Source organism: Lucilia sericata, unplaced genomic scaffold (genome assembly GCF_015586225.1).
Source record: "Lucilia sericata isolate MDLA Ls3-8-SP2 unplaced genomic scaffold, ASM1558622v1 Contig002522F_arrow, whole genome shotgun sequence".
Lineage (NCBI taxonomy): Eukaryota > Metazoa > Arthropoda > Insecta > Diptera > Calliphoridae > Lucilia > Lucilia sericata.
The window spans coordinates 15525-41687 of record NW_023996293.1 but is presented as its reverse complement, the minus strand read 5'-3'; the positions used below and the strand labels follow the sequence as shown (position 1 = coordinate 41687).

The 26163-nt window shown below is 31.4% G+C and overlaps 2 protein-coding genes and 2 pseudogenes across 6 annotated transcripts; 2 read left to right on the top strand and 2 right to left on the bottom strand.

The window, feature by feature from the left end:
* Positions 1–528: 528 nt before the first annotated feature.
* On the top strand, positions 529–1795 carry LOC119614036 (annotated as a pseudogene).
* A 1608-nt stretch (positions 1796–3403) lies between these two features.
* LOC119614035 lies at positions 3404–4759 on the top strand (annotated as a pseudogene).
* A 9755-nt stretch (positions 4760–14514) lies between these two features.
* On the bottom strand, positions 14515–22001 carry LOC119614034 (synaptic vesicle glycoprotein 2B-like). 5 transcript variants are annotated; one of them, XM_037970125.1, is made up of 12 exons: positions 21983–22001; positions 21780–21922; positions 21467–21724; positions 21112–21274; positions 20860–21038; positions 20627–20808; positions 18387–18604; positions 18056–18215; positions 17865–17976; positions 17645–17804; positions 14746–14873; positions 14516–14678 (listed from the first exon to the last, which is right to left on the bottom strand). In XM_037970125.1, exons 2-12 carry the CDS (start codon positions 21787–21789, stop codon positions 14623–14625), a joined length of 1626 nt encoding a protein of 541 aa, XP_037826053.1. In that variant the 5' UTR covers positions 21790–21922; positions 21983–22001; the 3' UTR covers positions 14516–14622. The 5 variants fall into 5 exon arrangements, with proteins under 5 accessions (XP_037826055.1, XP_037826054.1, XP_037826053.1 ...); XM_037970127.1 differs by lacking the exon at positions 21983–22001 and having other exon boundaries at positions 14515–14678; positions 20627–20703; positions 21780–21972; XM_037970126.1 differs by lacking the exon at positions 21983–22001 and having other exon boundaries at positions 14515–14678; positions 21112–21259; positions 21780–21972.
* A 2196-nt stretch (positions 22002–24197) lies between these two features.
* On the bottom strand, positions 24198–26163 carry LOC119614033 (tachykinin-like peptides receptor 86C). The gene is given in 5 exon segments (XM_037970122.1): positions 24198–24487; positions 25442–25560; positions 25632–25854; positions 25857–25978; positions 26087–26163. Coding segments are annotated over 5 exon segments (768 nt in total). The 5' UTR covers positions 26134–26163; the 3' UTR covers positions 24198–24230.

Below are 26163 nucleotides of genomic sequence, written 5' to 3'. Positions count from 1 at the left end.
AAGAACTGACTAGAACTGAACTAGAACTGAACTAGAACTGAACTAGAACGAAGTAGAACTGAACTAGAACTGAACTAGAACTGAACTAGAACTGAACTAGAACTGAACTAGAACTGAACTAGAACTGAACTAGAACTGAACTAGAACGGAACTAGAACTGAACTACTGAACTAGAACTGACTAGAATGAACTAACTGAACTAGAACTGAACTGAAAAACTGAACTAGAACTGAACTAGAACTGAACTCGGACTGATCTCGAACTGAACTAGAACTGAACCAGACACTACAATATAACATTCACAATAAAATTCATTCATTTAAGACTTGTTTACAATTATTTTTGATATGATATTTGTATAGGGTTTTGAACAATCTCTTTAGCTCAACCTCATATATTTTTTTTACTTTCTTTTAATTCCATAAAAGCGAGTAAATAGTCATAGATAGATAGTGAAGTATTTACACAATTTTGATGATAATATAAAAAAGCATCTATGAGCAAATGTACTTCGATGTAAATCCTCAGTACTCATAGAACATTTACAACGTCCAGTAGTAGAGTAAACCAATTCTCAAACAGATAAGATAGTTTTAAAATTATGTCTAAATTTACTGAAGTTACAGTCTCACGATATCCATCAAATCTAATCAACAAGGATTGGTCACAACGCCCTGTAAAATATTATGCTGATCGCTTGGATTTTGTAAAGAAAGTCCATGAATTGGAAGTATACGAAGATGATGTATGGCTGGTGACATTGCCGAAATGTGGCACCACCTGGATGCAGGAATTATTATGGTTGATTATGAATAATTTTGATTTTGAGACAGCGAATAGAGAACATTTAGAAGTCAGAACACCATTTTTGGAGTAAGTTGTAAGTTATATTGAGAAAACTTAATTTAATTGTTACTTTTGATTTGAACAGATTTGACTATATAATCCATGAAAACTTGTCAAGGGCATTTAGACCTTTGGATAAATTGACCAGACCCAGACTTATTAAAACACATTTATGTTTGCCTTTAGTGCCGGCTCAAATTTGGGATAAGAAACCTAAGGTAATAAATTTTGAAACAAATAACAAAGTAATTTATGAATATTTTTATAAACAGGTTATTTATGTTGCCCGCAATATTAAAGATGCCTATGTCTCCCAATACTACCACACGCGCAGTTTGGGTTTTAATATGGACAAGACCCTTGAAGAATTTGTTGAAACCAATATGCAGGGAGGAAATTATTCGATCCCTTTTTACATATAACTGAGTTTTATACTTTAAAAAATGAACCCTGGTTATATTATACCAGTTTTGAAAGGATGAAACAGAATTTAAGACAAGTTATCACCGACATCTGTAAATTCCTTAATAAAACTATAACGCCAGAGATAATGGAGAAAATGTTAAAACATTTATCTTTCGAAGAGATGAAAAATAATCCAAAAACTAATCATATTTGGGAATTTGAACAAGTTAGAAAGAAAATGGGTTTACCCTATGAACATCATAAGTAAGTTGTTTAAAAATTTTGAATTGTTCTATAGTTTGGTTAAATTTTTTACAATTTCTGTTCCAGTTTTGTGCGCAAGGGTCAAGTCAATGGCTATAAAGAAGAATTATCTAAGGAAATGGTGGAGAAACTGGATAAATGGGTTGTGGAAAATTTGTCAAAGTATAATCTTACAATGGAGGAATTGTTGTTAATGAAGTGATGCTTTGGAAGTAGATAGATAGTAGAAGAAATCATACAAGCAATAAAGAAAGTAAAAGCTTTACGAAAAATTTATAAAGTTATTGACTTAAAGATTACTGTTGAATAAGTTTAAAGCTCTTGAAAGATGTGCACTTTTTTGAAGTAAGCTTTCAATATTTAAACGTTTTTTTAAAGAAAATACATATATTTTTTAATTAAAAGCCTTTACGGATAAATCTTTACCAAACGCTTCTTAGAATTAATACCTATATAAATAAAGCTTTTTATGTATGTATATTTAAGTGATTTTTACAACTTATATGTAAAAGCTTTCAAAAACAATTTTATCAATTAAATAAAGCTTTTTATGCACATAAAAGCTTTCATAGAAAGATTTATTAAAATATAAATTTTCACGGAAAGCTATATAAATATGTATGTTTATAAGTTTTCACAGAAAGCTTTTATTATACACAACTATGAAAACTATGACATAAAATTTAATGAATATTAAAGCTTTTACAGAAAGCTTTCTAAGAAAAATGTATGAATATAAAAGTTCTCATAGATTTAAATATAAAAGCTTTCATAGGCAGCTTTATGAATACTTATAACAGCTTTAATAGAAAGTTTTATAAATATTAAAACATACCTATAAAGATAGCCCTATAAGCGTTCACATACAGCTTTATAAATATAAAAGCTCTCACGTAAAGCTTAAATGTAAATGTTTTTACAGAAAGATTCAGGTTTATGAATATAAAAGTTTTCATGCAGAGCTTTATGAATATAACTGCTTTAATAGAAAGTTTTATGAATTTAAAATCATTCAAAGAAGTGAATACAAAAGCTTTCACAAAATGCTATATACATACATACATACATACATACATACGTACATATATACATTCATAACATCTATAAAGCTTTATGGATATAAACAAAATTAAAGAAAGCACCATAAGCTTTCACTGAAAGCTTTATTAATATAAAAGCATTCAGCTTTATAAATCTTAAACCTTTAACAAATAGTTTTACAAATGTAAAAGTTCTTACATAAAGCTCTCTTAGAAAGTTTTATGAATTTAAAAGCTTTCATAGAAAATTTTCATGAATTTAAAAGCTTGTATAAAAACTTCCTAAATTTAGGAGCTTTCATATAAAGTTTTCATAAAAAAGCTTATGAAAAGTATAGATTTTAATCTACTGCTATAAAATGTAAATGTTGTCTTTAGAAATATAAAAGTTTTCACAGAAATCCTTATTAATATAAAAGCTTTTACAAAAAACTTTATATTTGTAAAAGCTCTCACTTAGCTCTCTCTTTCTTAGAAAGTTTTATGAATTTAAAAGCTTTCACAAAAATATTCATGAAGATAAAAGCTTGTATTAAAACTTCCTAAATTTAGGAGCTTTCATATAAAGGGTCTGGCTGAATGAATATTTTCGCTAGGCCTCGCGAAAAACTATATTATATAAAAGCTCACTCATACATTGACAAATGTATTTTGGAGATATGTATATAAAATTCCAGCTCTGCATTGCCCTCTAGTATATTCACAGCTATAAATAATAATAGTCCAGTGTTTTTTACTTCAATTTTTTTAAAGAGTAAACAAAACAATACACATAATGATCTACTAGAGATAATAACACACATCAGCTGTAATTTTATTGAGAGCTGTTTTTTTTAATGTTAACAAAATTTAAATACTCTTACAACTTGATTTTGCTGTTTAGTACTCAAAGAGCATTCATTCATATATCGACGTCGCTATAATTGCGGTCAGATAAGAAATATCAACAAAAACAAGAAAGACAAACAAAAATGTTTAAATTAATTGAGGTGAAGCCACAACGATATCCCACAAATTTATTAAACAAAGATTGGTCAAAACGTATTATACACCATCGTGAAGATCGTTTAGATTTTCTGCAAAAGTTCATGAACTTGAAGTCTTCGATGATGATGTTTGGCTGGTGACATTACCGAAATGTGGTACTACCTGGATGCAGGAGTTATTGTGGTTGGTCATGAATGATTTCGATTTTGAGACGGCTCTTAAGACTGATTTGGAATTTAGATCACCATTTATGGAGTAAGTTTGAAGGAATTACTTTATTAGTTAATATCGTTAGTAACATTGATCTCTATCTACAGATTTGAATATATAGTAAATGAAAACTTAGAGACGGCTTTCAAACCTTTGGAAAAATTATCCAGACCCCGACTGATTAAAACTCATCTTTGTTTACCCCTGCTGCCAGCACAAATTTGGGATAAAAAACCGAAAGTAAGTTGTAATACATTTCGCTAAATTTAATGAATTCTGAACTCCCAACTTAGGTAATTTATGTTGCCCGCAACATACGCGATGCCTATGTCTCCGAATATTATCATACACGCAGTTTAGGCGTTTCCATGGGTAAAACCATTGATGAATACATTAATGCACAAATGGTGGGACCCACTATACAAGAACCATTTTCAAATTTAACTGAATTCTATTCGCTACGCAATGAGTCATGGTTGTATTACACTAGTTTTGAACGTATGAAACTTGATTTGCGTCAAGTCATTACGGAGGTCTGCAACTTTCTAAACAAAACTATAACGGAAGAGACTATGGAGAGAATGTTGAAACATTTATCGTTTGAAGAGATGAAAAATAATCCGAAAACAAATCATATTTGGGAATTTGAGCAAGTTAGAAAAAAGTTGGGTTTACCCTACGAACATCATAAGTAGGTTTTAATAAATTTTATAGGTTTGTTTATAAATTGTTAATTATTTATTTTGCAGTTTTGTGCGTAAGGGTCAAGTTAATGGTTACAAAGAAGAATTATCCACCGAAATGGTAGAGAAATTGGATAAATGGGTAGTTGAGAATTTGAACAAGTATAATATTACCATGGATGAATTGTTGCTGCTGAAATGAGTTTTAAAATTAATAATGAAATTTGAGTTTTTTTTGTTTTGTATTGAGATATTGTGTTCAGCATTTTAATTAATAAATAAAAACAAGTAAGAAATTATAGTCGGGGGAGGCCGACCATATAATACCCTACACCTGTTACAAAAAAATGTGATTTAGTTTTCATAATGAAGCATTTAAGTTGAATTGTACAGATATACTTAAGCCATTTATTGTTGAATAAAATTGTAGACATTTAAGTCGAATTTTGAAGGGGCCTTTGAATAGGGGCTATGGTCAAATGAGACCCTATAATTAAAAAATTCATGACGGTCATCAAGGCTAGTATAGAACTTGGTTTTGCAGCTTTTTGTCGAGATACGAGTATATTAAACATAATTATGAACTTAAAAGCCCTATTAGTCCGGTTCAGTTGTATGGGGGCTAGGTGAAATAATAGACCGATGTTAACTATTTTCAACAGGCTTCGTCTTCGGTACCATAGAACCTGTAGTTTGATTACAAGGTTTACAAGCCCTATTCGGGGGTTCAGTTGTATGGGGGCTATGGACCGATGTTAACCATTTTCAATAGACTTCGTCTCTGGTACCATGGAAGATCGTGTGCCAAATTTCATTGAATTATCTTCAAAGTTGCGACCTGTAGTTTGATTACAAGGTTTACAAGCCCTATTCAGGGGTTTAGTTGTATGGGGGCTAGGTGAAATAATGGACCGATCCTAACCATTTTCAATAGACTTCGTCGCTGGGACAATAGAAGATGATGTACCAAATTTCATTGAATTATCTTCAAAATTGCGACCTGTAGTTTGATTACAGACAGACGTCCATCGACTCAGAAAATGATTCTAAGCCGATTGGTATACTTTAATGTGGGTATAGGACCAATATTATTGTGCGTTACAAACATCAGCACAAACCCAATATACCCTCCCCACTAAAGTGGTGTAGGGTATAACAATATTAATTAAGCTTAATTGTTGCAATTATTAAGCCTTAGGAAAATTTTAAATATTTGTAATATTCTTGTTAAATAATGAAGATTTAAAAAGTTTCCCATTTATTGCCAATTCATTAAAATTAAATTTTTTTAGTAAAAAATTGGAATTTTTAGTGAAAAAGATAAGTTTTTAGTGAAAATCTGTTTAATTTAAATTTGTAGTAATTTTTTAGTAAAAATCTGAATTTTGTGAAAAAAAATTTTGACCTTCAGGTCATTTTCTGAAGGGTACTTTGTGTGCCGGCTTAAACTAAGTTTTGTTTAAGTTGGTAATGAATGTTAAAGTAATTTTCTGAAGGAAAACTTATACGGGGAGTAGGGTCAATTATGGACCGATCCTTCTAAGATTTGTTGCCATAAAACTGGTTTATGGTCCCCTTCATTTTCTGAAGGGAACTTTCTATGGAGGTTAGGATCAGTTATGGTTCTATGTTTGTCTTGTTCTTATTTTCTGGGTATATAAAAGTAACTTTTGCGAAATTTCATCACAATTGAAGCTTATCGTGTATGCAGCAGACAAACAGACGGACGGACACGGCTATATCGTCTTAGAAGTTAATAAGGTCTCAGAATATATAACTTTTATGGGTTAAGGATCAATATTTCGTTGTATTTCAAACGAAATGACAAATCAAAAATACCCCCACCTTTTTTGATGGTAAAAAATGGTTAAAAATAATATGTCGACTGAAAATGGGTTTAATTAGGATGAACCTATCCAGGTCTAAATGGAAATTTGTAAAAAATATGATTTCCTTACCCTTATTTCATACAAATAACTTTTATATTTGCAAAAATCTAGAGGCTAAAATTTCTAAGTGGGTTCTATAGTTTTCAACTTTAAAGAAATCCATTTTTCGACTAAAACAAAATATTGATTTGAAATATGTTAAAAACATGGGCGAGATAATCCGATATGGGTACTTTGATTAATGGTGCGATGACAAGAATCACTACAATCCAATGGTGTGATCCCTACGAGAGCAGGACAAGAAGCCTCTACAGGTTTACGGACACAACTATACAAAACTGTTCGAACAGATTTAGACGAAAGTACAGCATAAGGAGAGGTCAATGATTTTCTAGAACTTTTTATCTGTCATTGAATTTCATCGTAATTAGATCAAAATATATTGGGAGGGATCTTATTACAGATTCCATTTAGAAAAACTGATTGGAAAATTCTAAGAAGCTATGTGCGTTCAGAAACACTGATTAGAAATTACGACTTTCTGAACACTGAACGATAATTCATTTCACCGATCGCTATATAAAGTATTTTCACCGAAACAATTGTAGGACCGAAAATATAGGACCGGTGTTTATTCGAATCTGATGTAAGTAAGGTGTTGATGTTCATTTTCTTGGGGCATATCAGGGATTGACATTTTGGATCCACCCTAATGTATGTTTGTAATGTTTCTAATGTAATGTTTCCTATTTCAATCTATGTAATTTCCTATTTCAATCTATTATATTCCATTTCAATGCTTTATTCTTTCCTTGTAAACTTTGTCAATATATTCTGCCGATCATATTCCAGATTTCTTTTAGAAACACTGATTGGACAATTCTAAAAAACTGTTTATGTTCCGAAACGCTGACTAGAAAATTCTTAGGACGATAATTAATATCACTGATCGCTATATAAGGTATTTAACCGAAATTTTTAGGACCGAAAATGTGGGACCGGTGTTCGTTCAGTTCTGATGTAAGTAAGGTGTTGATGTTCATTTTCGTGGGGCATATCAGGGATTGACAGACATTTTGGGTCCACCCTAATGTAATTTCCTATTTCAATCTATTATATTCCATTCCTTAGAATAAATTATAAAATCGGCTTTTAAAGCTTTATTCTTTCCTTGTAAACTTTGTCAACATACTCTGCCGATTATAATAATATTGTTATGAAAATGTACAATATATCGTTGAGAGGTGATATTCAAAATTTTGTAGTGCTATTTAGATAAGGTATCCAGCGGTATAATCCAGTTTTAAAAACCTTTATTATGAAATTTTTTCACATATTGCACAAATCTGCTTAATTTGTGCAATTTTATGTTTTCGATATTATATAATTCTGCAGTTTTTTTTTTTAATTAACTTATTTATTTTTTTTTATTGAATTTGTATTTATTTAATTTTTTTGCACGTAATTTAAAAAAATGGTTTTATTTTTTGCACTAAATAAGTTGCTTTACCTTTATTGCTCTTATCACAACTATTATCAGTCGTCGTTGGTTCTGTATTAGATTCTGAAACTGCCATGATCACAGATGTATTGAATTTTTTTAGCTTTTTAATAAATTTCACTTATTTCCTTGTATTAATTGAAATGTTGCACTTGATCAATTAATTTGTACGGTTTTTTTTCGAGTTTAATATGGAAATATACAGTGGATTTTTTTTTTTTGTAAATTTTTATTTATTAATAAATTTGTATTTGTAGTTTGAACAAATTCTGATGATGCTTTTTAATAAAATTGAGTGCCTTTTTTGTGCTAGTTAAACGATTTTAATTGAAAATCACTATTAATATTTAATTTTTTGTTTCGTTTGCACGGTTGAAATATTTTTTTCTTTAAATTTAAACGTAACCCAGCGAAAGACTTAAATAAACTGACAATTTATTAAAACTTACATTGATATTTAAACATGGAAATTTCATTTTGTACAATCATTTCAATTTACTATATGATGAAAGCAGAGGGCCATATAAAGAACAAATTAAAATAAATGCTGTAAATTAGTTAAAACAAAAAAAAAAAGATAGAACGCTTTAGATAACTTGTCTAAATAGAAAAAATAACAAAAAAAAAAAAATCTAGAGGACAACAACATGTTAAAATTTTTGATACGTAGACAAAAAGAATTTCGGCGTACGCTTCATATTATTTCATACGTTGTCATATTAATGTAATTTTTCTCTATCCCACCATCATCATCATCATCTAAATGATCTTAATAAGCATCATTTGAAGCGCCATAAAGTTTAACGCTTCTTATCTTCAAACATCATTTGTCAGTGTGTTATCTAATTTAATCAGTGGAAGTTTATCACCCATAGAATGTATTCAACGTGGTCTAACAAATTTTGTAAAAGTGTTTTTCCTTTACAGTTTTGTTTTTGTTTTATTTAATCTTTTTTAAAAGTTTGTAAATCTTTTATGAACTAATGGCAAAGTGTTATACAATGAAAGTTTTGTTTGATTTCTAGTGTTATAATTCGCAAATTGTATTTTTTTTTTTGTAAATTATATTAACACTGTTAATACCTTTAGGTGTTGCCTTAGAGATACTAATGACTTGCCTAATTTCATATCACAAAATTGTGAAATTCGTCAAGATATTTCAGGAAACAGTTTCTTTATATGGAAGTTAAATTTCGGCAACATCTTAAGGTCCTGTCTATGCAGCATCAGACTATCATACTGAAACCTTTTACTTTTCATTCAAATAAATTTGTTTGCGTAATCTTAAGGAATATTTTGTTTTGAATAACAAGTAAGAGTTTTATATTCGGGTATGTCGAATCTTAAATACACTTCAACATGATATGTTAAAAAAAATCAGTACAAATTTTGCAAATAATTGCAGTTGTAAAACTAAAAAGTACCAAAAAGTCCCCTTTTATAGGTTTTCGTTCAATCAGGGTGCTGCTTGAAAAACAAAATGGTACATAGAACGAAAAAGTACCAAAAATCCAAACAGATTTTCATTAACTTAGGACTATTAATGTTTATTTTTATATTTCTTAGTTCAATATCATAAACAATTCAAATGGTACTCTTCGAAGAAGGAAAAAGTACCAAAAAGATCCCTTTTATATGTTCTCACATACTTCGGGCTCTACATACTTAATTTCATGTTTCCAGGCTCAATATTATAGACAATTCAAAAAGGACCTTTTGAAGAACAAAAAAGTACCAAAACGTCCCCTTTTATAGATTCTCATTTATTCCGGGCTCTACATGCTTAATTTCATGTTTCTAGGTTCAATATTATAGAAAATTCAAAAAGTACCTTGTGAAGAACCAAGAAGTACCTTTTATAGGTTTTCACTTAATTCGGGCTCTACCTACCTAAGTTTACGTTTCTTCTCAGGAAGGTGAAGGGTATAAAACTCATATTTTACTAAAATCTGTTGAATATGGAAAATGTTATTAACCTTTTCCAAAAAGCTTATCTTGCTTTTTATACTCAAACCTACAAACACACATGTGCATAAATATTTAATTGTTGATTTTATAGCATATTTTTAGATGCTTCATAGAAAATGTACAAACAATAGGCATGGAAAATTCAGTAGAACTTTTTCATTTCGAAAAATACCGCGGTACCCCCACAACTTATTCGGTACTTTTTCTAACTAATAAACTTTTGATAAGTAGTCCACATAGTATTCAGTCTATAGTCTAGTCTATAGTATAGTCTATAGTACAGTCTATAGTATCACCTATAGTCTAGTCTATAGTATAGTCTATAGTACAGTCTATAGTATCGCCTTTAGTATAGTCTATATTCTATTCTATAGTACAGTCTATAGTCTAGTCTATATTCTAGTCTGTAGTCTAGTCTATATTCTAGTCTATAGTCTAGTCTATATTCTAGTCTATATTCTAGTCTATAGTCTAGTCTATAGTCTAGTCTATAGTTTAGTCTATAGTCTAGTCTATAGTCTAGTCTATAGTCTAGTCTATAGTCTAGTCTATAGTCTAGCCTATAGTCTAGTCTATAGTCTAGTCTATAGTCTAGTCTATAGTCTAGTCTATAGTCTAGTCTATAGTCTAGTCTATAGTCTAGCCTATAGTCTAGTCTATAGTCTAGTCTATAGTCTAGTCTATAGTCTAGCCTATAGTCTAGTCTATAGTCTAGTCTAGTCTATGGTTTAGTCTATAGTCTAGTCTAGTCTAGTCTATAGTCTAGTCTATAGTCTAGTCTATAGTCTAGTCTATAGTCTAGTCTATAGTCTAGTCTATAGTCTAGTCTATAGTCCAGTATATAGTCTAGTCTATAGTCTAGTCTATAGTCTAGTCTATAGTCTAGTCTATAGTCTAGTCTATAGTCTAGTCTATAGTCTAGCTTATAGTCTAGTCTATAGTCTAGTCTATTCTATGGTTTAGTCTATAGTCTAGTCTAGTCTAGTCTAGTCTAGTCTAATCTAGTCTAGTCTAGTCTAGTCTAGTCTAGTCTAGTCTAGTCTAGTCTAGTCTAGTCTAGTCTAGTCTAGTCTAGTCTAGTCTAGTCTAGTCTAGTCTATAGTCTATAGTCTAGTCTAGTCTAGTCTATAGTCTATAGTCTAGAGTCTATAGTCTAGTCTAGTCTATAATCTAGTCTAGTCTATAGTCTAGTCTATAGTCTAGTCTATAGTCTAGTCTATAGTCTAGTCTATAGTCTAGTCTATAGTCTAGTCTATAGTCTAGTCTATAGTCTAGTCTATAGTCTAGTCTATAGTCTAGTCTATAGTCTAGTCTATAGTCTAGTCTATAGTCTAGTCTATAGTCTAGTCTATAGTCTAGTCTATAGTCTAGTCTATAGTCTAGTCTATAGTCTAGTCTATAGTCTAGTCTATAGTCTAGTCTATAGTCTAGTCTATAGTCTAGTCTATAGTCTAGTCTATAGTCTAGTCTATAGTCTAGTCTATAGTCTAGTCTATAGTCTAGTCTATAGTCTAGTCTATAGTCTAGTCTATAGTCTAGTCTATAGTCTAGTCTATAGTCTAGTCTATAGTCTAGTCTATAGTCTAGTATATAGTCTAGTATATAGTCTAGTCTATAGTCTAGTCTATAGTCTAGTCTATAGTCTAGTCTATAGTCTAGTCTATAGTCTAGTCTATAGTCTAGTCTATAGTCTAGTCTATAGTCTAGTCTATAGTCTAGTCTATAGTCTAGTCTATAGTCTAGTCTATAGTCTAGTCTATAGTCTAGTCTATAGTCTAGTCTATAGTCTAGTCTATAGTCTAGTCTATAGTCTAGTCTAGTCTAGTCTATAGTCTAGTCTATAGTCTAGTCTATAGTCAAGTCTATAGTCTAAGTCTATAGTCTAGTCTAGTCTATAGTCTAGTCTATAGTCTAGTCTATAGTCTAGTCTATAGTCTAGTCTATAGTCTAGTCTATAGTCTAGTCTATAGTCTAGTCTATAGTCTAGTCTATAGTCTAGTCTATAGTCTAGTCTATAGTCTAGTCTATAGTCTAGTCTAGTCTATAGTCTAGTCTATAATGTCTATAGATTAATCTTATAGTCTAATCTATTATGTAGTCTAAAGTCTGCTTTATAGTCTAGCACTTAGTACTTTAAACCCTAAAAAGTACTATTTTTGTTTTAAGTTAGTATTATTTCGAAATTTAAATTTTCCATGCCTGGTATTAAAGTTACTTACCTTTATTTTTATTTTTGTTGTTGTAATTGTAGTTGTCTCCTTATTTCACAGCTTTTAAAAACACAATAATTACATTTATCTCAAATTTTGCTAATATACAATTTCTTCTTTAAATACATAATTGTAATAATGTAATAGAAACAATAACTCTTACACTCCCACTCAATAGCACTTTCTTTCGTGTTCGGCGGCTTAAGAATAGCCCTGGAAACCAAGAAACAACGACAATTGCCTTAACAAATTTGGCAAATTGCACATTTTTATTAAATTTTCACTTTTTTCACAAATTTCTAAAACATTTTTCATAAATATTTTTATATACCGATATAAATTAACATTTGTTTAATATTATACAATAAAAATATTTTATTATTAACAATTAATTAACGTTTTAGCTTAATTTAAACAGTACCACTAATGCCAAACAACCGAACACGTTAGAAATATTAAGAAAACTAATGAAATGGAACAATAACAAGAAGCATCCATCACTTATTGCAGTTGTTGTTATTGTTATTGTTATTAGATATTTGCTCTTTAAATGGAGTATGTACTAATAATAACAACAACAACAACTATAACACCAACAATGACAATTTCTATTGTCATTTGTTGCTTTAGTTATTTGTCTTCTTCTTTAGTTGCTAAAAATTTCTAACGCGTTCGGTTGTTTAGTGTTGATAGTCCTGGTTAAATTAATCTAAAGCGTTAATATTTAAATATTTTTGTTGAAAATTGTTAATAAATACCGTTATAGAAAAATGTTTATTAATAGTTGTTAAATTATTAGTTTAAAAAAGTGTTTTAAAAATTGCCAAAAATTCAATGACCGGACGAGCTCCGGTCGGTGTTTTTTTTTCTTTTGTCGCGCCATGCGTTTTGTTAAGTAATGAGAAAGCGTTAATAAAAGGGGGTAGTGGTAAAGTTTGTTTGAAAAAAGTCTGAGGAGAAAAAGTGTGAAAAATATTAAAAAAAAGTTAAAGAAGAAGAATTGGTGGGCATGTATGTATGTAAATATGTACATATACATATGTAGCAAAATGGAAATATTGTTTTTGTATGCAAGGAAATAAAAACGGGAGAATATCGTTATTTGAACAACAAAAGAAAAAGGTCAGTGATTTGAAATAACTAGTACAATTTGTTTTTGTTTCTTTTATTAAATTTTTCTATAAAAAGTCTATGGACTTCGCTAAAAATCAATCTATAATCTAAACTATGGAACAGTCCATATTCTGCACTATAGATCAGCCAATAGTAATGACTATAGAGCAGTGAGAAAAGTCTTGATAATAGAAAAGTCTCTATAGTCTTGGCAAATGAAAAGTCTATGGTTTTGACTATAAAAAAGTCTATAGTCTAGTCTATAGTTCTGTCTATAGTCTAGTCTAGAGTCTGGCCTATAGTCTAGTGGAAAATTAATTTAGTATTTTGAAGTTATTCAAAATTTTGAGAATGGGATAGAGTCCGTTTTAAAAAATAGTTCCAATATTGACAAGTATCATAAGCGTTAAACATTTGCGATTCAAAAACGATAGTATTAAGGTTTTACTTTCCTCAATTAACAACTATGGGTGATTTCGAGTTAATTTTTCTGACAACGTGAAGGTAACTTACATATGTATGTTTATCATGTACCAAATATTATTTACTTAATGACAAGTCATTTTTGACGTCAGTTTTTTTTTTTTTGCGAAAACTCAAAAAGATAAGCTGCCAAAAACAAACAGATACATTTTATTATACCCTACACCACTTTAGTGGGGAGGGTATATTGAGTTTGTGCTGATGTTTGTAACATACAAAAATATTCGTTCTATACCCACCTTAAAGTATTAAGCTATGTCCGTCCGTCTGGCTGGCTGTCCATGTAAACCTTGTGCGCAAGGTACAGGTCGCAATTTTCAAGCTAATTGGATGAAATTTTTTCGGCCCAAGGACGAAGCCTATTGAAAATAATTAAAATCGGTCCATTATTTCACCTTACCCCCATACAACAGAACAGGCACAACTAAGTTTTATACAAGCCTTGATGACCTTGCCAAATTTCATAAAGATCAGGCCTCATTTGACCCTAGCTCCCATACAAAGTCCCCTTCAGAAAATTACTTGAATGTTCAAAATTAACTTATAAAGACAAATATCGCGATGAAATTCAGCACAGATAAATATTATATAAATATAAATATATTCACAAAACTTTATCGGGCTTGGTCCATATTTGCCCCTAGGCCCCCATATAAAGCCTCTTTGAGAAAATTAGTTTTTCATCCATAAATTGCTTAAATGTATCGGAACAATGAATTATTATGAAATATTAATATTCATAACTAGTGTAGGGTATCATATGGTCGGTCACGCCCGACTATACTTTCTTACTTGTTTTTAATTTACACACATCTTTATTCATTCATATTATTTTAAGTGATGAAATTAATGAAATTCTAATAAGAACTGAAAATAATAAAATATATAAAATCTGTGATCTTTCATATATTTTCTGCAAAAATATTTTAATTTCAAATTTAAATTTTTATTAAAAGAAATAAAATATAACGTATAAAAACTTTTTGATTTATACTTAATAAACGTATAAAAAGATTACCATTATCATTTCAAAGCAATTTTGTTGGAGTTCGGTAGGAACAGACTTAAAACAAAAGACACTGTGCAAAAAAATTAAACAAATTGAGTCATTTAAATAGTATTTTAACACATTTTATAAAATATTACCTGTCATTACACCACCTATTAGAAGAAATGGTGGTATGCAACCCAATGATATAAAATAGGGAAATAATATATTGCCCAAAAGGGAGCCACAGCGACCAAATGTCATCACCATTATTATAACCATTGTTCTGTAAATGCATTGAAAAAATTAAACGTTTTAATTAACAAACAAATCTCGCTTATCATTTCAGTTTTTATTATTTTTAAATACTAGTGCGGCTTTACATTTGTTTTAGATAAATTCTTAAAAAAAGATTTAGCTGCTTTGTGTAATCTAATGCCATGACATCACTAACCAACCACTAGGCTTTTGTTTGTTGTCTTATTTGACTTTGTGTATTTACTGTGCGTGTAATTTGTTTAGATGTTGAACCATTTAATGTCATCTCTGGATGTGTTTTCCATAGTGTGACTCCCACTAGTGTTTAACATTTTGTTTTTTCCGTTTTCTTGATAAGTATTTAAGGCATCAAGTTAGTTGCTGGGCAACCATATAGTAAATAAATTACAGACTTAAATTTCTTTTGTGAAATCGCAGAGAATGTAATTCGTACAGTGTTGGGTAGAGAAATAGCTCATTAATTATACATTGGTTCATTACATGTTCCTTTAATAATGTTCAAGTTCAGTTGTAGTTCTAGTTCTGTTCAAGATTAGTTCTAGTTCAGCTCCAGTTCAGTTCTAATTCAGTTCTAGTTCAGTTCTAATTCAGTTCTACTTCAGTTCTAGTTCAGTTCTAGTTCAGTTCTAGTTCAGTTCTAGTTCAGTTCTAGTTCAGTTCTAGTTCAGTTCTAGTTCAGTTCTACTTCAGTTCTACTTCAGTTCTAGTTCAGTTCTAGTTCAGTTCTAGTTCAGTTCTAGTTCAGTTCTAGTTCTAGTTCAGTTCTAGTTCAGTTCTAGTTCAGTTCTAGTTCAGTTCTAGTTCAGTTCTACTTCAGTTCTAGTTCAGTTCTAGTTCAGTTCTAGTTCAGTTCTAGTTCAGTTCTAGTTCAGTTCTAGTTCAGTTCTAGTTCAGTTCTAGTTCAGTTCTAGTTCAGTTCTAGTTCAGTTCTAGTTCAGTTCTAGTTCAGTTCTAGTTCAGTTCTACTTCAGTTCTACTTCAGTTCTACTTCAGTTCTAGTTCAGTTCTAGTTCAGTTCTAGTTCAGTTCTAGTTCAGTTCTAGTTCAGTTCCAGTTCAATTCTAGTTCAGTTCTAGTTCAGTTCTAGTTCAGTTCTAGTTCAGTTCTAGTTCAGTTCTAGTTCAGTTCTAGTTCAGTTCTAGTTCAGTTCTAGTTCAGTTCTAGTTCAGTTCTAGTTCAGTTCTAGTTCAGTTCTAGTTCAGTTCTAGTTCAGTTCAAGTTCAGTTCTAGTTCAGTTCAAGTTCAGTTCTAGTTCAGTTCTAGTTCAGTTCTAGTTCAGTTCTAGTTCAGTTCTAGCTCAGTTCTAGTTCAGTTCTGGTTCAGTTCTAGTTCAGTTCAAGTTCAGTTCTAGTTCAGTTCTAGTTCAGTTCTAGTTCAGTTCTAGTTCAGTTCTAGTTCAGTTCTAGTTCAGTTCTAGTTCAGTTCTAGTTCAGTTCTAGTTCAGTTCTAGTTCAGTTCTAGTTCAGTTCTAGTTCAGTTCTAGTTCAGTTCTAGTTCAGTTCTAGTTCAGTTCTAGTTCAGTTCTAGTTCAGTTCTAGTTCAGTTCTAGTTCAGTTCTAGTTCAGTTCTAGTTCAGTTCTAGTTCAGTTCTAGTTCAGTTCTAGTCAGTTCTAGTCAGTTCTAGTTCAGTTCTAGTTCAGTTCTAGTTCAGTTCTAGTTCAGTTCTAGTTCAGTTCTAGTTCAGTTCTAGTTCAGTTCTAGTTCAGTTCTAGTTCAGTTCTAGTTCAGTTCTAGTTCAGTTCTAGTTCAGTTCTAGTTCAGTTCTAGTTCAGTTCTAGTTCGTTCTAGTTCAGTTCTAGTTCAGTTCTAGTTCAGTTCTAGTTCAGTTCTAGTTCAGTTCTAGTTCAGTTCTAGTTCAGTTCTAGTTCTAGTTCTAGTTCAGTTCTAGTTCAGTTCAGTTCAGTTCTAGTTTCAGTTCTAGTTCAGTTCTAGTTCAGTTCTAGTTCAGTTCTAGGTTCTAGTTCAGTTCTAGTTCAGTTCTAGTTCAGTTCTAGTTCAGTTCTAGTTCAGTTCTAGTTCAGTTCTAGTTCAGTTCTAGTTCAGTTCTAGTTCAGTTCTAGTTCAGTTCTAGTTCAGTTCTAGTTCAGTTCTAGTTCAGTTCTAGTTCAGTTCTAGTTCAGTTCTAGTTCAGTTCTAGTTCAGTTCTAGTTCAGTTCTAGTTCAGTTCTAGTTCAGTTCTAGTTCAGTTCTAGTTCAGTTCTAGTTCAGTTCTAGTTCAGTTCTAGTCAGTTCTAGTTCAGTTCTAGTTCAGTTCTAGTTCAGTTCTAGTCAGTTCTAGTTCAGTTCTAGTTCAGTTCTAGTTCTAGTTCAGTTCTAGTTCAGTTCTAGTTCAGTTCTAGTTCAGTTCTAGTTCAGTTCTAGTTCAGTTCTAGTTCAGTTCTAGTTCAGTTCTAGTTCAGTTCTAGTTCAGTTCTAGTTCAGTTCTAGTTCAGTTCTAGTTCAGTTCTAGTTCAGTTCTAGTTCAGTTCTAGTTCAGTTCTAGTTCTAGTTCTAGTTCAGTTCTAGTTCAGTTCTAGTTCAGTTCTAGTTCAGTTCTAGTTTAGTTCTAGTTCAGTTCTAGTTCAGTTCTAGTTCAGTTCTAGTTCAGTTCTAGTTCTAGTTCTAGTTCAGTTCTAGTTCAGTTCTAGTTTAGTTATAGTTCTATTTCAGTTCTAGTGTAGTTCTAGTTCAGCTGTAGTTCTATTTCAGTTGTAGTTCTATTTCAGTTCTAGTTCTGTTCGAGTTCTATTCTAGTCTGTTCTATAAGATGTGTGTTATAAAAACAAAGGACATATCTACCTCATATTTGTAGGAAACAAATTCACCGAAACACTTATAACAGTAGTGCCCGAAACACTAGCACTACTAACAAACACCGAAGCCAAAATCAGAGTCATCATATGGGAATTGGAAAAGTACATAGTGACACCGGAAAGAAAGGCCAAGCATAAAGCGATTTCTATAATGAAATTAAAAAGCATTAATATGGCATGTTTCTGGTTATTAACTTCCAACTTACTTAAGACATTATTATTGCCCAGTTTATTAACCACTATAGTGACTAATAAAAAGCAAAAAAACGAAATTATTGCCACCACAATGTTATCACTATACGAACTGGCATTTATGTGCTGCAAGAGATTTCAAAAAAATTTTTTTTTTTGTTTTATTTCAATAAATATTTCATATATATAGAAAAATAATGTTTACCACATCACAATGGGTCATTACTTGGCCTGCTGCCAATAATACCGTTTTATTGTAATTGTATTGCAACACTGTACACATACTAATAACACTGATATTTTTCTCTTTAAATTCCACCATGGTGACGAAAATTTGTGGCAGCCATAAGCGTATGGAATTGAGTCTATAAAAGAAATTATAAAAATATCGCTGATCATAGACTGATACCGCGTAACTAAGTGTCTTTTTCTAAAATGGGATAATATTGCCAAATAGTTGTTTTATCAAGCTGGTGATGATTGACATAGTTAACTTTGTTAGAAAAAAATGTGTTAGTTACGAGTTATCCCTTTACCCCAACAGTATGCAAAATAACATGGAATAAACTTGCAACGATAGCTTTAGGTAGGGACTTGAACACATGGGTCGCAATTGACGTAAACCTTCAATAAACTGTTCTTTGGTCCGTTGACGTCTTTGAGCCATAGTCTTGTGGGTTTCTTTGTATTCCTTACTGTGACGATCTGAATAATGTTGAGTTTTTTCGGGGTCTTCATCTAGTAAATTTTTTATCTGAAAAAAAAAAATTATTTAAAAAAATATATATATATATTGTATAACTAGCTATACCCAGTGTGCTTTGCTACCCTAAAAGGAATATGTATAAATAAATACCAGATTTATTATATGTTACATATGAAAGATGTCAAGCAAATTATTGCAAGTTCGCCAGTTTCTATCTATCGCCAATTTCTATCTATCTACAAAAAATTTGAATAATATAAGAGTTTCCAAGATGCACGAAATTTTGTATTTAATTCATATATGTGGTGCCAAGCCCCCCATTGAAAGTCCGCCCGTTATTCTCTAAATGTTCACATGAATGTCAAAGTTCTTCATGTAAAATTTGAAGATTCTAGCTCTAATAGTTTCTCAGATATACGAATTTAATTCATGTGGGGGCTTCAAGCCCCCCGGATGAAAGACCGCCCTTTTTCCTCCAAAATATTCAGATGAATATTAAAATAATTTGTTCAAAATTTGAAGAATCTAGTTCTATTAGTTTCCCAGTTAAACGAAATTTTGTATTTAATTCATATGGGAGGTACCAAGTAACCCATTGGATGTCCGCCCGTTATACTCTAAATGTTCAGGTGAATGTCAAAGTTCTTCAAGTAAAATTTAATGATTCTAGCTCTAATAGTTTCTCAGATATACGATTTTTTCTATTTTATTCATAGGGGGGCTCCAAGCCCCCCAGATGAAAGTCCGCTCTTTTTTCCTTAAAAATGTTCAGATGAATATTAAAGTTCTTCGTGCAAAATTTTAAGAATTTAGTTCTATTAGTTTCCCAGATAAACGAATTTTTGTTTTTAATTAATATGGGAGGTGCCGCTCCCCTCATGGGTAGTCCGCCAATTTTTTACCCAAAATGTTTATATGGATGTTAAAGTTCTTTGTGCAAAATTTTAAGAATTTAGTTCTATTAGTTTCCCAGATAAATGAATTTTTGTATTTAATTAATATGGGAGGTGCCGCTCCCCTCATGGGTAGTCCGCCAATTTATTACCCAAAATGTTTATATGGATGTTAAAGTTCTTCGTGCTAAATTTTAAGAATTTAGTTCTATTAGTTTCCCAGATAAACGAATTTTTGTATTTAATTTATATGGGAGGTACCACGCCCCCTAATGCTAGTCCGCCTACTTTTTGTCCTAAATGATCATATTGACACTAAAGTGGCTCCGACAAAATTTGAGGACTCTAACTGTTATATTATCTAAAATATACAGATTTTATATTTTCTTAATGTGGGCGTGGCTCATCGCCCACTTGAAATTTCGAAATAAAAAGTATCCTATTACCTATTCCAGACATGCAGGAATATGCTGTGAAAATTTCAAGAAAATCGGTTCAGCCGTTTAGTAGTCTATAACGTTCAAACATACAAACATACAAACAAACACACATTCATTTTTATATATATAGATATCGTTATTAATACGAGATTTGCGAATAACAGCGTGATTTCTGAACTATGGGAATCCTCCATATAATGGGGCTTAGATCTATTATGGTCCGTGGTCTTTATACATATTTGTAATTGGGCTAGTTTGCTACTAATCCTAATCTTTTATGGACTACTTTTTATACGAATATCCGCAATTTTTGTAGGGTTATAAGTCTGTCCGATATTTCTATGCCTTCAGAAATACTAAGAGAAATAGCTGCATTCTAGGCATAAAATTCACGAATTCATGATCAATGAAAATTTTTATTTTTTACGAGCTAACATAGCAATTCGTTGCATTAATGAAGAATGTTTCATTAGTTTTATGAATTTGTTTGCAGTTTCTACTGTGAAACTATTTTATTGATGGAATGAAATTGGTTGTTGATTCAATGAACATATTGTGCGTTTATTGTCCAGTGCCTCCCACCACTTCCGGTCTACCAGACTAGAACATTAACCACAAACCTACCGGAGACCACCTAAAACACAAAGACCTTACATTCTTACTTTTTTTTATAAAAATCTGTTGTCGATGAAATCTTAAATTCTAATTTCTGTTAATATTGTTTTTTGTTTACATACCGGATATTCAATCTTTGGCCTCCTCTTATTTATGGCATAAACCAAGCGCAAACATTCCAAAGCTTCATCATTGCGACCTTGAGACATAAGAAATTTAGGACTCTCGGGAAAAAATGAATTTAAAAAGCCACCAAGTAAAGGTACAACAGCAGTAATAAGTATGAAGAAATGCCAAGTGTACACTTAAAAATAAAATTTGCATAACATTAACAGAAAAATCACCCTTTACTTACATTTTATAAACCACATTTCCAAAGTGAAGTGGTAAGGCAGCAGTGTGCAAGCTAAAATGGGCAATATAACAGTAGCAGCTGCCTTTATCATGCCCATACCCATCATAATGCGTGAACGATGTTTTAGACCATGAAATTCGGAAATATACGACATGACCACAGCAAAGGGGCCACAAACTCTGTGTTTAAGTAAAAGTTTGTTGTTTACTCGTTAATTATTGGGATTTGTTGATTTGTTTTCCTCTTACTTACAAAAAGCCATCGAAAAATTTAAAAATTAAAAGTTGATTTACAGTCTGACTGATGCCAGTACAAATGACAATTACACCATCCAAGAGCAGAGCATATACTAATACCATTTTGCGCCCCATGGTGTCAGCTATATAGCCCCAGGGTATGGCTGAAACAATCATGCCTTTTGAATGAATCACATGTGTTGTGGTTAGTTAGTGGGCATTTAAAGGCTATGTTTAATTAGTTTAGTTGGAAAAGGCTACTTTGTTAAATAGTTGGTGATTTGAAACAAAATTTTGTTTATTGATTGAAAATGTTGCTACTTTTTCAATCACCTCCTTACAAAACATCCTTTTCTTTCACCTCAACTTACCCGCAAAACACATTGCATTCAAAACACCTTTTTGCATCAAATTCAAATGTAAATCACATTCGGCTGTAGGCAATATAAAGGACAATGTTGATGTTGAGAATATGGCCGAAATTAGAGGTGACATTGCAACAATTAGCAGACAAATATTGAAACAACCAAAACCACAAGCCGCTATGGCAGCTTCAAAATCACTGACACTTCCAGCTGAATTGATACTACTTGACGGCACATTGTTGCTGGTGGCAGCAGTCCTAGAAGCTGAAGATTTTCTCTTAAAAATACCATAAAATAATTAGTTTGCTTTACTACTGACCTTGGGACATTTAAAAGAAAGTTAACTTTCGTAAATTTTGTTTATTTTTGTGATAAAATTCGTTTCTATTTAAAGAATAGTAGAGAAATTAGGTTTTTATAAAAATTCCAATTAATTTTTGTTTTTTTGATGTTTTGCTTTAACTGAGAAAAACGAAATTGGGATTTATAGTTGCTCAGGTTTAAACAGAGGTTTGCCCATACCTGTTTTACGCCAGCTGGTGACGTTGCCAAAACCAAAGGAATGCAACTAGGTGCGCTGTTGTCATCAGCTGTTATTTTTAAGCCTAACATTCGCATAACTTAAGCCAAGGCAAATTTACATAAGGTAATATTTTGTTTGTTAACATAACGAAATATTCGAAGAAAATAAACTTCAATGATACAGTTTGAAAACCCTTACATTGCACTTTAATATTGAAGCTTCTATGTGATAATACCGTTTAATAATACATTTCTTATACAATCTATAAAACCAATTAATATTGCACTGTATTATCAGAAAGGTGAGTGAGTTTCATAGTGAAAATTCACAATATTACACTATTTTGATTGGTATTATCACAAAGGTGTTGAAATTGGCTAAAATTGATTCACAATTACACATTAAGGTTTGTGAATCGAATAAGTTTTGTTGATCGCATTGCCAACATAGTTGTGAAATTAGCTAAAATTTGGCAAAGGCGTAAATCATCTTATGAAGTGGCAGTCTTCTTTACCCCAGAAGATCTGAGATCACGCTTTTAGATTCGATAAAAAAGCTAATACTGCCAATAATAGATCTACTGGAGGACCGTCTATAAGTTTTGAGGCCAAGGTATCAAAACTAAAAATGTAATTTATGTCTAGGAAACCAGTTGAGATTATGTCCGAAATTTTTGGAAATTAATAATGGGCAATTCGGCACCTCAACAATGGACAAATATGAATCACAGTATGATTCGTGTACTTTATATCTATCGCTAGTTCAAGCATTTTTATAAAAGCTCATCTTTAGAAAGCTCATCTAACTTTAGCTCAAACTGTTCTAAAGAAAGCTCATCTATCGCTAGCTCAAGCTCTTCGAAAGAAAGCTCGTATTTTGCTAGCTCAAACTGATCTAAAGAAAGCTCATCTTTCGGTAGTTCAAACTGATCTAAAGCAAACTCACCCATCGCTAGTTCAAGCTCTTCTAAAGAAAGCTCATCTTTCGCTAGCTCAAATTGATCTAAAGAAAGTTCGTCTATCGCTAGCTCAAGTTGTTCTATAGAAAGCTCATCTGTTGCTAGATTAATCTATTCTATAGAAGGCTCATCTATTGCTAGATAAAGCTGTTCTACAGAAAGGTCATCTAACGATCTTCTAAAGAAAGATCACCTATCACTAGCTCAAGCTGTTCTGAAGAAAATTCATCTATCTCTAGCTCAAGCTGTTCTAAAGAAAGTTCTTCTATCGCTAGAGCAAGCTGTTCTGTAGAAAGCTTATCTATTGCTGTATCAAGCTATTCTATAGAAAGCTCATCTATCGCTAAAACTAGCTATTCGACGGAAAGGCCATCTATCGGTAGTTCAAGCTATTCTATAGAAAGCTCATCGATAGCTCAAACTGATGCTTATCCGGTTTTTATCGCTAAATCAGGCATTTCTTTTAGAAAGCTCACTGTATAGAGGTTATCAATCGCTACAGAAACTGTTTTATTGAACTATATCTCGCTGGTCTATAGAAAGCTCATCCATCACCTACTCAAGTTGTCCTAAAGCTCAATCATTCCATAATGACGATGCAAAAATTTGTTTTTTTTTTCTGAAAAATATGTTTGTTCTTTTATTTAATAATTATTTATTTGTCTATACATGAAAATTGTATATTTAGTAAATATTTACAATATATTCATTAAATTACCTTTTTATTCATTGTTTTAGAAACACAAACCTTAATATTTAAACATAAATGAACAAAAAAAAAAAAAAAAAAAACACTCTATTTACATAAATAATTGAATAATTTCAATTTAACTCTTAAATTCATTCTAATAAAATTACTAAGTAAGAAAAATATTTATTTTTTATACAATTTATATAACTACTCAATAGTAATACTAATAATGTGTGTGTGTTTGTATATTTGTTTATAATTAAGTAAATATATTGTTAAAAAAAAATAATACAAACACACCTACACTTTACAATTTAATAACTAAATTTGTTCGTTTGTTTTTTCCAAAAATTTTTATAGATTTTTCTTTTTTGCTGACAATATAGTAGAATAAAATGTTACAGAAACCTTAAATGTTTTTATAGTTATTTTTTTGTAGAAAATTGTATTTTCGATGTAATTTTATTACAACAATTTTATTTTTTTAATGTTATTTAAAATTTAAACTATACAATTTACATTTTACTTAGTTACAACAGGAATTTGGTTCTTTTCTAAGGGGAAAAGAAAAAATCAAATTTATTTAAAAAAAAAATATTTATGATTCTATGGGATTATTGTCTTCATCACATGATATATATTTGATTTTAACCTTTTGCCTTTCGATGCCATTGTGTATGGATATGCATAAAGGTGAACCTTCACTGTCCGTTCGCTGTTTTTCGGGTGCACTATCGTGTCGTATAAGATTACAGATGGTGCCCAAATGATTGGACTGTCGGTCACGCAATGAAGAGTTTGCCACTTGTATTTGTGTTTCGATCGTGCTGCGTTTCCAATAGGGTTTGCGTTCAACTGCGAAAAAACATTGGGAGAAAATGGTAAAAATTATTGAAACAATTCCAAAAAGCTTTCAAAAAGTGAAATTAATCTAAAGCTATTTCAAGCTATTCAATAGAAAGCTTATTTACCACTATCACAAGCTGTTCTATAGAAAGCTTTTCTATCACTAACTCAATCTATTCAATCACTCTATGGAAAGCTTATCTATCACTGACTTAAGCTGTTCTATAGAAAACTCATCTATCGTTAGCTCAAAGCTGTTCTATAGAAAGCTCATCTATCGCTAGCTCAAGCTGTTCTATAGAAAGCTCATCTATCGCTAGCTCAAGCTGTTCTATAGAAAGCTCATCTATCGCTAGCTCAAGCTGTTCTATAGAAAGCTCATCTATCGCTAGCTCAAGCTGTTCTATAGAAAGCTCATCTATCGCTAGCTCAAGCTGTTCTATAGAAAGCTCATCTATCGCTAGCTCAAGCTGTTCTATAGAAAGCTCATCTATCGCTAGCTCAAGCTGTTTCTTAGGAAGCTCATCTATTGCTAGTTCAAGCTATTCTATAGAAAGCTCATCTATCGCTGGCTCAAGCTGTTCTATAGAAAACTCATCTATTGCTAGCTCAAGCTGTTCTATAGAAAGCTCATCTATTTCTAGCTCAAGCTGTTCTATAGAAAGCTCATCTATTGCTACCTCAAGCTGTTCTATAGAAGGCACTTCTATCGCTAGCTCAAGCTGTTCTATAGACAGCTCATCTATCGCTAGGTCAAGTTGTTCTATAGAAAGGTCATCTATTGCTAGTTCAAGCTTTTATATAGAAAGCTCATCTATTGCTAGCTCAAGCTGTTCTATAGAAAGCTCATCTATTGCTAGCTCAAACTGTTCTATAGAAAGCTCAACTAACTACTCTATGGAAAATTTTCAGTCGCTACCTATAGAAAGTATCTTTATTTTTAAATATTTACTCAACACTTACCTCTTGTTAAATTATTCGATGAATTTTTATTTAAAGTCAAACGGCTGCGTGGTGAATTCAATTTACTAGACGACTTATGCCAACAACAACATATGATTTTTTGAAAATATAAACGAAATCTGTAAAAGTAAAGAATATTAACTTTATATCCATAAAAATAATACACATTTCAATTTAAAGAAATTCCTACCTTTTGTTCATCCAATAATAGATAATGGGATTCACCATGGCATTCGACATAGCTAACCAGTAGAAACCCAAATACATATGTTGCACGTATTTCGCCGATGTCACCTGATTATTGTGATATGCATAGATAAAGAACAAATGATAGGGCAACCAACATATCGCAAATATTGAAACAATCGCTATAAACATGCGAACGACTTTTCGTTTTGATTTCATTGATTCCATTGTCGTTCAGTGGTTTCACCAATCGAACGACTGCCCCATAATACACGTCCCATAAGAGAATAACAGATTAACATTACAACCATTGGTATGCCATATGTTATGACCAGTATTATGATGTTATAGCTTGAGGGAAGAATTACAGATTAAACGGAAGTGTGTTAGTTGTGTTATAAGTAAAACAAGTGTTTGTAGGTGTTTTTAAATGATTGTGGAAAATGTGTAAATATTTACCAATAATCTAATATAGATGTGGGATAACGACCATCCGGCCATAGCATGTAACAAACAGTTCGTTGTTTTCCATTATA

Bases quoted from the DNA above. Each gene is read 5' to 3' on its own strand.
- LOC119614034 (XM_037970125.1), bottom strand. The intron at 18,216-18,386 runs GTAAAGGGATAA...TTTCTTTTATAG, and splicing joins TTATTTTGCATACTGTTGGG to ACTCAATTCCATACGCTTAT. The intron at 17,805-17,864 runs GTAAGTTGGAAG...ATTTCATTATAG, and splicing joins GGGCAATAATAATGTCTTAA to AAATCGCTTTATGCTTGGCC.